General features: G+C 34.9%; 1 protein-coding gene across 1 annotated transcript; it reads right to left on the bottom strand.

The window, feature by feature from the left end:
- Positions 1-12,402: 12,402 nt before the first annotated feature.
- Positions 12,403-13,977, bottom strand: LOC149139430 (ABC transporter I family member 17-like). The gene is made up of 4 exons (XM_089448122.1): positions 13,764-13,977; positions 13,307-13,660; positions 13,045-13,232; positions 12,403-12,918 (listed from the first exon to the last, which is right to left on the bottom strand). The coding sequence occupies exons 1-4, from the start codon at positions 13,774-13,776 to the stop codon at positions 12,664-12,666; spliced, it is 810 nt and encodes a 269-aa protein (XP_089304248.1). The 5' UTR covers positions 13,777-13,977; the 3' UTR covers positions 12,403-12,663.
- Positions 13,978-14,394: the final 417 nt, after the last annotated feature.

Genomic DNA, 14,394 nt, shown 5'->3' with positions numbered 1-14,394 from the left:
ATATTTCATGCAATCAATTAGAATTAGGTTTAAGTGCTTTAATTTCATTAGTTTAGATAGTTTGTTGATTAAGATGATTAGAAATATTAATGAATAGTCTCCTATAAGGGAGCTTTAATATTTCTTACACTTGTCACAATGTCTTTAGATTTCATTTTGATTAAATGACTAAATAGGTGTTGGAGATCCCAATGAAAGACCTCCTGTAAGGGAGCTTTGGCATTTATTCACCTAGCTTAATTTAGTTTGTCTCTAAGTCCATATATATTGGATGATCCTTGAAGTTTACTTACCCGGATTGATATTAAATGAAACTCTAATTTGCATCCGCATTTTAGACCCAACATACATCAAGTTTGGTATCATAGCTCTTGGTTTTATTTGTACAAGAAGGATTTAACTGTTTGTAAGTGAATGTGATGCTTATAAGGTTGAAGCTCAAGAGAGGAGAAGGAAAGTTGGTTGAAGGTCTTAAAGTTGGGTCAAGGAGAAGGAGAGCAAGTTTTCCACAATCTCCACCACCAGTTCTACGTCAAATTGCAGTTGAAGCTTCAGTAAGCATATCACATGAAGGAGAGACTGGAAATGTGTTAGAGGATGAGAAGGGTTTTAGGAAGGATTTCTTTGACATGACAGAGATGGTGAAAGTCCTCTATGAAGAGAGGAATATAAGACTGCAGGGTGAAATCTCCAAGCCTCCAAAAGGAGAAGGTTCTTCAAGAGGAGGAGGTAATGGAAATGGAGGTAAACCTCCACCATCTCCACCATCATCTTCATCTTCAACTTCACAACATATTCATCCTCTTCCACTAATATAACCCTTACTCATACTCATCAACATATCTCAAAAGGAATTGGTAAAACACCCCTATTAAAACTTGATATTAAATTTGAGTTTCCTATGTATAATGGTGAAGTGAATGCAGACAAGCTTGAAAATTGGGTTCGTCAGTTGGAGTTCTATTGCAGAATTCAAAACATTCAAGATGATGACACAAATATTCAACTAGCTTCCTTGAGGCTATAGGGTGCAACATAATATGGTGGGAAGCCAAGACACAAGAAGAGAAAAAAAACATGCTAAGATCTCAATTTCTTGGTTTAATTTCATTGTTGCAATTAAAGACAATTTTACCCTCTAACATATATGCAAAAAGCCATCATGAATTTATAGAACTTTAGACAACTTAAAGGTCAAAATGTGCAAGATTACACCCAAGAATTTAGAAGGTCTCTAATTTTAGGTGTAGATTTGCAATCACAAGATACGTTGCTGACATATATAGGGGGTTTACATAGCTACCTAAGGCATACTATCCTTATGTTTAATCCCACTAGTATAGATGAGGTTTGTGTGCAAGACACTCATATTGAGGCAAGATGGAAAATTACTCCAAAAGAGGGTAGTAAAAATCCATATAAGGGTGGAGAAAAAGGAAAGGGTTTAAAAGGAAAGAAAAATGCATCCATTAAAAAGGAAGGAGAGAAACAAATATGTAACATTGTTCCAAAGAGGGTCACGATGAAGACCATTGTTGGAAGCTTCATCCAGAGATGAGGCCTAAGAAACTCAACAACAAAGCAAAAGAAAAGATAGATGCAATCATTCAAGAGGATTTGGGATCCGATTTAGGTGATGAAATTAAAATTATAGCCATGGGTATAAAAGGAAAAATAATCCATTGCTAGCACTAGTACATCAAATTGTCACACTAGCACTCCAAATGAAGTAACAAGGATTAAATTATTTCATGTAAGGGTTATTGCAAAACATACAAGAATCGACACACTATTTGATAGTTGGTCTCAAGCCAACTTGATATCTGAAGACTTAGTCAGGAAACTTAATCTCGAAACCATTCTAGATCCCAAGCCATATCCATTGGGTTGGATATGCAAGAACACAAACTTACAGGTTACAAGAAAATGTATTCTTCGGTTTGCAATCATAGCAAAATTCATAGACGAAGTTGAATTAGATGTTGTATCGCTTGATATTTCAAGAATTTTTTTTGGGTAGTCCTTACCTCTACGGCAGAAAAACTATCTTCCATAGACATGAAAACAAATACCATTTGTTCAAAGATGGAGTAGAATACATTGTGAGAGCTCGTCGCAAGAAACTAAATCCTTCATTAGTTAATGCAGGGCAAATGAAAAGACTAGTGAATTCAAGCAAGCATTTAGTGCTTCTTATGATCAAACCAAAGAATGATGTTGATTATGAAGTGTTTGAAGGTTGTGATACAAAATTGAAATATGATTGTGTTGATGTAGTTAACCAATATGATGAGATATTTCAGGAACCAAAGGAATTTCCTCCCAAGAGGGGAATCCAACATGAAATACCATTGCAGCAATATTGCCATCTTTCTAACATTGGCATGTACAGGATGTCAATAATGGAAAATGCAGAAATACAAAAGAAAACCCAAGAGTTGTTGAACAAAGGGATCATCTAACCATCTCCTTCGCCATACGAGTCACCTATTTTTTTGGTGCCTAAGAAGAATGGAAAGAATGTCACTAATTGGAACTTAGGGAGTGGCTATCATCAAAGTATAATTGTTTAAGGAGACACATGGAAGATGAAATTCAAAACAAAGCAAGGTTTGTTTGAATGGCTAGTTATGATTTTTGGTCTTTTCCATGCTCCTACTACTTTCGTGCATATGATGAATGATGTATTGGATCCATTTCTACATGAGATAGTCCATTTATATGACCTACTAGTTCTCATAAAATCTTTTGATGGACATGTCATGCATGTGAGAAAAGTACTTGATGTCTTGAAGAAAGAACAATTGTTTTTGAAGATGTCAAAGTGTGAATTCAGTAAAACTTCTTTGCTGTGCTTGAGGCATATTGTTGGAGGATGTGAGTTGAAGATAGACCCCTCCAAGGTCGATGTCATGATGAATTGGCCAATTCCCAAGACAGTCACTAGAGTAGGAAGTTTTTTGGGAGCAACCCAATATTGGAGAAAGTTTTGTTGCTAACTTTTCTTCTATCGCAACTCATTTGCATGCATTGACTAGTGTGAAAAAGGTCTTCCAGTGGGGAGGCAAGCAACAAAAGGAATTTGATGTCTTGAAAGAAAAAATCATTTCAGCTCATGTACTTGCAAGCGACTATGCCATGGGCGCAGTCCTCATGCAATATGGTAAGCCCATTTCATGTCATTCAAAAATTTTCAATGGTGCAGTGACAAAGTTGCAACAATCAAGGCACTTTCGATGGATGGGATCCTTACAACAATTCCACTTGGTCAGCAGGTATAAGAAAGGTATATACAACAAGGTTGATGATATGATTTCTAGGCCTATTGTTAGTGCATCTACTTTACTCAAGCATAGTTTTGTTTTTCATAAAAGTTATGTTCATAAATATGCATACTTTCAAAATGTGCATTTAGGGTTGAGTCAAGAGAACCAAGTAGGGGAATTTGATTACCATTTGTGTAATCATTTTTTGTACCATCTTGGTAAGAAGGATGTCTCAATTGATGGTGACATGGACAAAGCCAAGAATTTCATTGAACAATTCCAAATGGTACCTCAAACAATTCAAGATCAACTTGAAAAGAGCCAAGGCAAGTACAAAGCAAGGCACGACAAGCATTGTGTAAATCACAAGTTCCAAGTCGGTGATGAAGTTTGGCTTCACATTAGCAAAGAGAGGATCCAAAGAGAAGGTAAAAAGTTGAAACCAATTAGATATGATCCATTCAAAATTCTGGAAAAGATTGATGACAACGCCTTCAGTTTGGATTTTCCTTCATATATGGAAATTTATGTTTTTGTTAATGTGGAAAATTTAAGGTTGTATGACCCACCTTTGATTGAAGATCAAGGAGAGAATGTTCAAATTCCGTCCGTTGAAGATTTCTCTCTTGAATACCTTGATGAACTACAACAAGACACCATTCTTGACAGAAGAACAAGGTCTTCAAAACAAGGGAATGTGGATTACCTTCGTGTGGGGCTCAAAGGAACAAATCCTTCCAAAGCCAAATGGATCGAGATTGGAAAGGTGAGGGAATTGTACCCTCACCTGCTGAACAATTGAAAGTGATATTTTGGGGTCCAAAAGCTTCCAGTGGGGAGTAATGATCAGGTGCTCAAAAATTTTGTTAAAATTAAAAGTTGATGGATTGGTGTAGAACCTAAATGACCGCGTAGTGCTTGTCATCTTGAATCTGACACAACTCGTTTCGCACTAAACGGACTCTGTATGCTCATAAAAACATGTCTTTCTCATTTTCCTAAACAGGTGAATTTAAAAAAAATATGTGCAAGCAGCGCAGTCAGCAGTCTGTACTGTTGACGCTGTGCTGACTGGGCATGCCTACGTGATAGGGTGACTCTCCATATGATTGTTTCCTCTGGCGAAATAGATGGTGCCAAGTGGCATGATTTTATTGGTACTTATTTGGGCAATTTCCATTGGTTGGTTGGTGGCCAACCATAGGCTACCACGTGGTAGCTTGAGGGCCACCAAAAATCAGTTTAAGGTTTGAGCAATAGAAGTGGGGGTCGAACCCATGACCTCTTGAAACAAGTGCAAATCCTCCTGCCAACACGCCATACGTTTATTTCTTAATTTATATTATGTATCACATATATTTAAAACTTACATTGTGCGCCATCTAGGAAAGGGGCCAGCCACGGGGGCCATCCCCTAGGCGCGTGTCACCCAATGGAACCACGATAGAGCGGAGTGGGGGCTCGACCGGCGGGGGTGGGCCATTGGCCTTAGCCCCGGGCATGTGGCCCCCCACATGACCCAAAATTTTTGGGATTAAGGCCTCATTAGGCATTTAATTCCTTCGACAAATTCACCTTGAATTATGCGAAATCGACACTCGGTTAGTGGAATTGGAGGCCAATTTGTAGGATGGTGCTAGATTTTGGGGAAATTGAGATGTGATTAGCAAAAATACTTGGGGAAGCCATAACTTCTTCAGTTTTTTACCAAATCAGGAGCATAAATAGGCTAGACAGGAATTTTTAGGCATTCTGGAGCCATTGGAATAGGTTTTAGAGTTGTTTGAGCATTGTAAATTGATGTATTCACATTTTTTAGCATAATAGAGAGCGCCAAGCCATTGGACACTGGACCAAGGAGACATAGCCCAGGCGGGGTGAACTCCTTCATCATGTGTTGTTGTGATATTGTTATGGTGATGTTTATGTCTGTTATATGTTGTTGTTTAGTCATTTATTATGCTAATTTGTACATGAAATTTACATCAAAACATTCAAAAACTCATGTTAAAACTTGCAATTAACCTCATGAATCCTTAAGCACTTTTACACATTCTGAAGAGGAATTTAGCACAACAAAAGTAATTTTCTCATTCAAATCAGGAATTAATACTATATACCCCAGGAATTATTAACCCAAGGGAATAATATTAAACCTTAGGGATTAATATTTTAAACCCAAGGTATATAAACCATATGAAAAAATATTATAAACCCTAAAATAAACATGGTTTACGAGGGTTGACAATGGTTGATTTTCATTTTGAGATAATGGGATTAATATTAAAACATGGTAGACAATGGTTTACCATGGTTGTCCATGGTTGACCATGGTTGATATTATAAACCGAAGGGAATAATAAACCCTAGGGATCCATATTAAAATCCCAAAGGATTATAAACCTAAGGGAATAAAATTAAACCCTAGGAATATGAACTCTTAGATCAATAAACCCAAGGGACTGATATTATAAGCCCAAGGGATAAAAATTATAAACCCAAGGTATATAAACCCTAAGATAAATATTATAAACATTAAAATAAACATGGTTGAGCATGGTTAATTTCCATATTGAGACAATCCTTGTCACAATGTAATGTTGTACCATGGTTGACCATGATTGACCATGATTCATTTTCATATCGACACAATCTTTGTCACAACGTGACATTGGACTATGGTTGACCATGGTTTATTTCCATATTGAGACAATCTTTGTCACAGTATGACATTCGACCATGGTTGACCATGATTCATTGATTAATATTATAAACTAAAGGGAATAGTAAACCTAAGGGATTTGTATTATAAACCCAAGGGAATAATATTAAACCCAAGGGACAAATATTATAAACCCAAGGTATATAAATCCTAAAATAAATATTATAAATACTAAAATAAACATGCTTGAGCATGGTTTATTTCCATATTGATACAATCCTTATCACAATGCGACATTGGACCATGGTTGAAAATGGTTGATTTACATATTGAGACAATCTTTGTCACAATGCGACATTAGACCATTGTTGACCATGGTTAATTTTCATATCGAGACAATTTTTGTCACCATGCAACGTCGAAAAATGGTTGACCATGATTTTCCATGATTTTCATATGGAGACTATTTTTGTCACAATACGACATTTGACCATGGTTGGCTATGATTGACCATGATTAACCATGATTGATATTATAAACCCAAAGGATCGATATTACAAACCCAAAGGATTAATACTAAAACCCAAAGGGATTATGAATCTAAGGGAATAACATTAAACCAAAGAGACAAATATTAAAAACCCAAGGCACATAAACCCTAAGATAAATATTATAAACACATAGTTGACCATGGTTTATTTTCATATTGAGATATTTCTTATCACAATACGATGTTAGACCATGGTTGATTTACATATCGAGACAATATTTGTCACAATCATGGTCAACCATGGTAAACAACCGCATTGTGACAAAGATTGTCTCAATATGAAAATCAACCATGGTTTAACGTCGTATTGTGATAAGAATTGTCCTAATATTAAAATCAACCATGGTCAACCATGTGTTTATAATATTTATCTTAGGGTTTATATGCCTTGGGTTTTTAATATTTGTCCCTTGGGCTTAATATTTGTCCCTTGGGTTTAATATTATCCCCTTCGGTTCATAATCCCTTGGGGTTTTAATATTAATCCATTGGGTTTATAATAGTAATCCCTTGGGTTTATTATTTCCTTGGATTTATAATATTAATCATGGTCAATCATAGCCAATCATGGTCAACGATGGCCAAATATCACATTATGACAAAAATTGTTTCCATATGGAAATCATGGAAAATCATGGACAATCATGGTCAACCATGGTTAATAATGGCCAACCATGTTTTATAGAATGAAACATAGTCAACCATGGTTAATCTTGGTCAAATGTCACATTGTAAGAAAGATTGCCTCGATATGAAAATAAATCATGGTCAACCATGATCAATCAACCACGATCAATCATGGTCCAATGTCGCATTGTGATAAAGATTGTCTCGATATGTAAATAAACTATGGTCTTGAATGTCGCAATATGAGAAAAAGTGTCTCAATATGAAAATCAACTAATGTTTCCATCGTCGATCATCGCATTGTGACAAAGATTGTTTCGATATGAAAATAAACCATGGTCAACCATGGTTTAACGTCGCATTGTGACAAATATTGTCTCGATATGTAACTCAAACATGGTCTAATGTCGCATTCTGATAAATATTGTCTCGACATGAAAATCAACCATGGTCAAACATAGTCTAATGTTGCATTGTGACAAAGATTGTCTCGATATGTAAATCAACCATGCTCAACCATGGTCTAACGTCATATAATGATCAGAATTGTCTCAATATGAAAATCAACCATGGTCAACCATGTGTTTACAATATTTATCTTAGGGTTTATATGCCTTGGGTTTTTAATATTTGTCCCTTGGGTTAAATATTAGTCCCTTGGGTTTAATATTATCCGCTTGGGCTCATAATCCCTTGGGGTTTTAGTATTAATCCCTTGGGTTTATTATTCCCTTGAGTGTATAATAGTAATCCCTTGCGTTTATAATATCAATCATGGTCAATCATAGTCAATCATAACCAATCATGGTCAATCATGGTCAAATATCGCATTATGAAAAAAATTGTCTTCGTATGAAAATCATGGACAAACATGGTTGATCATGGTCAACCATAGTCAACCATGGTTGATCATGGTCAACTATGTTTTATAGAATGAAACATGGTCAACCATGGTCAATCTTGGTCAACCATATTCGAATGTCACATTGTGAGAAAGATTGTCTCGATATGAAAATTAATCATGGTCAACCATGGTCCAACATTGCATTGTGACAAAGACTGTCTCGATTTGAAAATAAACCATGGTCTCGAATGTTGCATTGTGAGAAAAATTGTCTAGATATGAAAATCAACTAATGTTTCCATCGTCGATCGTCACATTGTGACAAAGATCATCTCGATATGAAAATAAACCATGGTCGAACATCACATTGTTAGAAATATTGTCTCGATACATAAATAAATCATAGTCTAACGTCGCATTGTGACAAAGATTGTCTCGATATGAAAATCAACCATGTTCAACCATCATCTAATGTCGCATTGTGACAAAGATTTTCTCGATATGTAAATCAACCATGGTCTAATGGCGTATTGTAATAATAATTGTCTCAATATGAAAACCAACCATGGTCAACCATGTGTTTATAATATTTATCTTAGGGTTTATATGCCTTGGGTTTTTAATATTTGTCTCTTAGGTTTAATATTATTCCCTTTGGTTCATAGTCCCTTTGGGTTTTAGTATTAATCCTTTGGGTTTATTATTCCCTTGGGTTTATAATATTGATCCCTTGGGTTTATTATTCCCTTGGGTTTATAATATCAATCATGGTCAATCATAGCTAGTCATGGTCAACCATGGTCAAATGTCGAATTGTGACAAAAGTTGTATCCATATAAAAATCATGGACAATCGTGGTCAACCATCGTCGGACATCACATTGTGACAAAGATTGTCACAATATGATAATCAATCATGGTCCAACATCGCATTGTGACAAATATTGTCTCGATATGTAAATCAACCATGGTCAATCATGGTCCAATTTCGCATTGTGATAAGGATTATATCAATATGGAAATCAACCATTTTCAAGCATGTTTATTTTAGTGTTTACAATATTTATCTTAGGGTTTATATACCTTGGGTTTATAATATATGACCCTTGGGTTTAATATTATTCCCTTGGGTTCTTAATCCCTTCGGGTTTTAGCATTAATCCCTTGGGTTTATAATGTCAATCCCTTGGGTTTATTATTCCCTTTGGTTTATAATATTAATCATGGTCAACCATGGTCGAATGTCACATTGTGACAAAGATTGTCTCAATAGGGAAATCACCCATGGTCAACCATAGTCCAACATCGCGTTGTCACAAAGATTATATCGATATTAAAATCAATCATGGTTAATCATGGTAAACCATGGTCCAACATCAAATTGTGACAAGGTTTGTATCAACATGGAAATTAACCATGCTCAACCATGTTTATTTTAGTGTTTATAATATTTATCTTAGGGTTTATATACCTTGGGTTTATAATTTTTATCCCTTGGGTTTATAATATCAATCCCTTGGGTTTATTGATCTAAGGGTTCATATTCCTAGGGTTTAATTTTATTCCCTTAGGTTTATAGTCCTTTGGGTTTTTAGTATTGATCCCTAGGGTTTATTATTCCCTTCGATTTATAATATCAACCATGGTCAACTATGGTCAACCATTGTCAACCATGTTTTAATATTAATCCCTAGGGTTTATTGATCTAAGGGTTCATATTCCTAGGGTTTAATTTTATTCCCTTAGGTTTATAGTCCTTTGGGTTTTTAGTATTGATCCCTAGGGTTTATTATTTCTTTCGGCTTATAATATCAACCATGGTCAACTATGGTCAACCATGGACAACCATGGTAAACCATTGTCTACCATGTTTTAATATTAATCTCATTGTCTCAAAATGAAAATCAACCATGGTCAACAATGTTTATTTTAGGGTTTATAATATTTTTCTTAGGGTTTATATACCTTGGGTTTATAATATTAATCCCTAGGGTTTAATATTATTCCATTGAGTTAATAATTCCTTGGGCTTTTAGTATTAATCCATTGGTTTTATTACCCCTTGGGTTAATATTATTGCCTTTTGTTCATACTCCCAAGGGATTAATACTATAAACCCAAAGGAATATAAACCCTAAGGTTTTTATTACCTTGGGTTAATAGTATTCCCTTGGGGTTTTAATATTAACCCCTGGGGCTTATTATTCTCTTGAGTTTACAATATCAATCCTTAGAATTTATTAATCTAAAGGTTCATATTTATATTACATAATTTCAAATTAAATAATTATAAATAACATTTAATATTAAATAAATTAGATAATAATTATCATAAAAACTAATTATTATTAACTATAATGATAATAATAATATTTTTATTGTAATGATTTTTTTTAAGATACAAATAATATATTTATCAATAATAAATACAAATAAAGCTTTCAATTTATATCAATTACATTATTACTTTTAATGTAATTATGTTAATCTTATTCAAATTGTTATATTTTTTCCCTATTTAAATAAACATATAATTAAAAAAACCATTTAAACCTAATAATATTTTATTTATTTTTTATATTTATTTCTGTATTCAAATAATATAAAATCGATAACAATCACAACAATTTCATTTATTTCGCAGCTTCATTGAATTTCAACCTTAGCCTCGGCAATCCATGAGACCTCTAACATATGAAGAGAGCGCCATCAACTTTTATTTTGATAACGATGGACTCCTCTCTTACAATAAATCATCCAATGTTTTCAACAACCTAGGAGAGTTTTAATGAAATTTTCACATAATAATGGTTTTGTTTACCAAAATATATTTATTCTAATTTTTATATTAATACATTTTTTGAGTTTGTAATATGAGTGAATAATTTATAATATTGAGTTTGTAATATGGGTGAATAATTTATAATATAGGATTATTTAAGTGATCAAAATAACTTGAAAATTGTAGTAGGTTTGGATTATATTAATTTTTAACATTATTGGATTTTTTGGAAAATCTTTTTCTATTTCTTATAATTTTGGTTGTTTTACAAAATAAAACCTTTTAATTTTCATTATATAAATGAGTACTTGATATGATATGATTTATGATATAAGATTATTTAAGTCATCAAAATAACATGAAAATTGCACTAGATCTAGATTACACCAATTCTTAATATTATTAGATCTTTTTCGAAAGTCTTCTCATTTCCTACCATTTTAGTTGCCTTACAAAATGAAACCCTTTGATTTCCTCTACATAAACAATATACAATATACTTGATAGAAGTAAAGTACATCAATTCCAATTTTCATATTAGTCATCTTGTTTGTTTGTATGTGAGGATATATGTGGTTTTGGCGAACTTGCCTATGGTATAAGAAATTGCTATCTATAGCAATCCTTAACATGGTTCGAAGTTTTTTTTGGGTGTCTTCTCCTAACTACTATTATAAGGACATGGAGTGAGCAGATACCACTATATGGACATGGAGGTGATCAGATACAACAACACATTCAACCACTACCTCAAGGCCTCCCGTAACTTTTATGATAAAAAACCCCTTGAGATAATTGAACCTTGCCTATGATAAAAAATATTCCTCACTTTTCATTATTAAATCTAATCTCTTTAAACTTATATCAACAATATAAATAAATTATTACTACATAAATAATTTTTAAAATTACAATCATATTTTACCATCAACTCATTTCATTTCCATTCTTTCTTAAGGTAACAATGGATTAAATATCATCCATATCATCCAAACACTTTTGACATGCTCACTTAAATTTTAAATTTTCTATTTATATTGCTTCTTTGCTTAAAAAGAAATTTATTAATGTTTTAAATTGTTCAAATTAATTTATTGACAATTTAATTTTAAATTCTTTTAGTTACAATTATATCAAAAAAATGTGTTCTAAAATTTTAATTAAAAATATCATATTATAAATATCATCATAAGAATAAAATTAAAACTTTTACCATAAGCAAATTTGCATCATTAAATAATTAAAAATAAGATTATTTTTTTCACCTAGCTCAAGGGGATAATACAAAATTTGAACCCAAGATTTTCAATTTATTGAGACTTCATTTCCATAACCATTATCAACTGAATTACGAAACAAATAGACAATTAAAAATAAGATTAATATTTTCACAATAAATTAGTTGACAGTAAACTTTAAACCTAAATCCAACACAAATAATTAAAAATAAAATTAATACTTTCACAATAAACTAATATATCAAATACATTAAAAACACCAAGATCTCCAATTTTTTTAAACATTCTTCTCACCCTTTACTAACTATGCTCATATTAATATGATTTCAATTAATATTTACTAAATAAAATAAAATAAAATAAAATAATATATATATATATAAATTTATCTTATAATTAAATATAATTTTTTAAATAATTAAAAAGAAAAAACATCAATCTAAGCTCACCCATAATTATTATTAATAATAATAATAAAATTAAATATTCCACACTTTACAACATCTAAAGCGCTAATGCTTATCTTACACTCCATTATATGGCCATTCTTACACTCCATTATATGGCCATTAAAGGAAAGACATTGGAAATGCTTTTGACATTGCCGCGCAGAAAAAGCAAATGCTTTCTGACTCGACACCTTAACAGAAAATTCCCAGTCGCGCCATGTCGTCCACCAGCAGAATTCATGAAAATCAGGAGCTCAATTCCAGAAACCTGCGAGCCGTGGGATGGTTTGCATTGGAGAGCTGGTCGGGTTTCAGAGCGTCCACAATCTGCCCATCGACCAACACAAAGACGAGGTCGGCGATTCTTTGAATCTGTTTGATGCTGTGCGAAACCATGATAATTGTCATCCCCTTCTCCCTCCTCAGCTTCCCGATCGACTCCTCGATGTGCTCAGTCGATATGGGATCCAGCGCGCTCGTCGGCTCGTCCAGTAGTAGTACCTGTATCTCACAACAACCACCGTAGTCAAATTTAGAGAAAAAGAAACTGGCAAAATTCTCCTTTGCTGCCCTGAAAAAACCCCAATTCCCAGACGAATAACCGAACTTAAAGAAAGCAAGAACGACCTCGGGGTTGTTGGCCAGAGCCCTGGCCAGGGCCACCCGCTGCGCCTGCCCCACGGACAGACCGCTAGCAGCTCTGGCGGCCAGCGAGGAGTCCAAATCCGCCAAGCCCAAATACTCAACCACCTTCTCGTCCGACAATTTCTCCCCGCGGAGCGCCGGCCCGTATCTTATGTTATCCGCGACGCTTCCTGTGAATCAAAGAAATTAACCCGAAGCAAATCATGAAGATGAACCAGAATTGTGTATCAAATTGATAACCGACCTTCGAAGAGGGCTGGCGTCTGGAAGAGCATGCCCACACGGCGTCGGACGGCGAGCACGTCGAGGTTAGTGATGTCGTCATTGTCGAGGAAGACGGAATCGACGGACGGTTCCCAGAGCCTGTTCAGTGCCCTCAGGAATGTCGACTTTCCGCTCCCGCTCGGCCCTATTACTCCCACCACCGTCCCCTTCCATATGTCGACCGAAACTCCCAACAGAAGGCTCGTCCCCTGCTCCGTCGTCCTCCAAAGATTTTTCACCCTTATCTTCGGATGGCGATCACCATCGCCCACAATCCCCTCCTCCAGGTCGTCCTCATCGATGCTGCGCAGCAGCTGCTGCTCATCTCCAAATTCTTTGCAGCCCAAAACCCCAAAGATAATAATAATCAGACGGTAATGGTGAAGATTAAAGGACGGGAAACAAAAGAAAGCAGAGCCGGTAAGCATACTACATACCATTGAGTTCCATGGATAGAATTGATCTGCAACACAACCAGAGTCAGCCACCTGCAATCAGCAATCCAAGAGGCAAATTCTGCTAAAATAGTCGAAGGGCAAGTTACATTTGGCCCCAATGTGTAAACCCTGCCCAAAGCTTTTTGTGTCCTGAGTCGTGATATGTTCAGAGTGATGGTACGAATTTATGTGCAGGAGGCCACATAATTTTTACACCAGTTGTGCCTACACTTTGATACCAGACCCCACCTAAAGCATGTCACGCTATTCTCGAGTTAAGTTTTACCGTGTTTAATCCGGTGATCATGGCTTGGTCTGGAGTCAGATAGTACAAAGAATTAGTCACTTACGCGACAAGGTCCCAAAAAATGAATTAATTCCGTGTAATTGCAACTTCAAAGTGAGACTTCGTGGGGACTGCCCTCTCACCCTACACCATTTTTCAATGTCAAGAATCATGTTCTAGCTCATGTTCTAGCTCATTATCAGTGAAATCTATGAACACTGTCATCAGAAAAATCTTCAATCCCAATCATACTTCCATTGGGTGCCTTGCAAGGGTAACTCTAGCCTCAATACAATGGCACAACAAATCATTGGTGCCCCCATTGAAGTGCTTCATCAACAACGT

The sequence above is a fragment of the Pinus tabuliformis genome, chromosome X, assembly GCF_031772625.1.
Source record: "Pinus tabuliformis cultivar Carrire ecotype Pingquan chromosome X, CPIR1, whole genome shotgun sequence".
NCBI classification, from domain to species: domain Eukaryota; kingdom Viridiplantae; phylum Streptophyta; class Pinopsida; order Pinales; family Pinaceae; genus Pinus; species Pinus tabuliformis.
Note: the sequence above shows the minus strand (reverse complement) of the source record. Positions and strands in the feature narration are given on the sequence as shown.

Coding starts and splice junctions, on each gene's coding strand:
- LOC149139430 (XM_089448122.1), bottom strand. Junction 13,233..13,306: donor GACGCCAGCCCTCTTCGAAG/GTCGGTTATCAA, acceptor TTTGATTCACAG/GAAGCGTCGCGGATAACATA. Junction 12,919..13,044: donor CTCTGGCCAACAACCCCGAG/GTCGTTCTTGCT, acceptor TGTGAGATACAG/GTACTACTACTGGACGAGCC.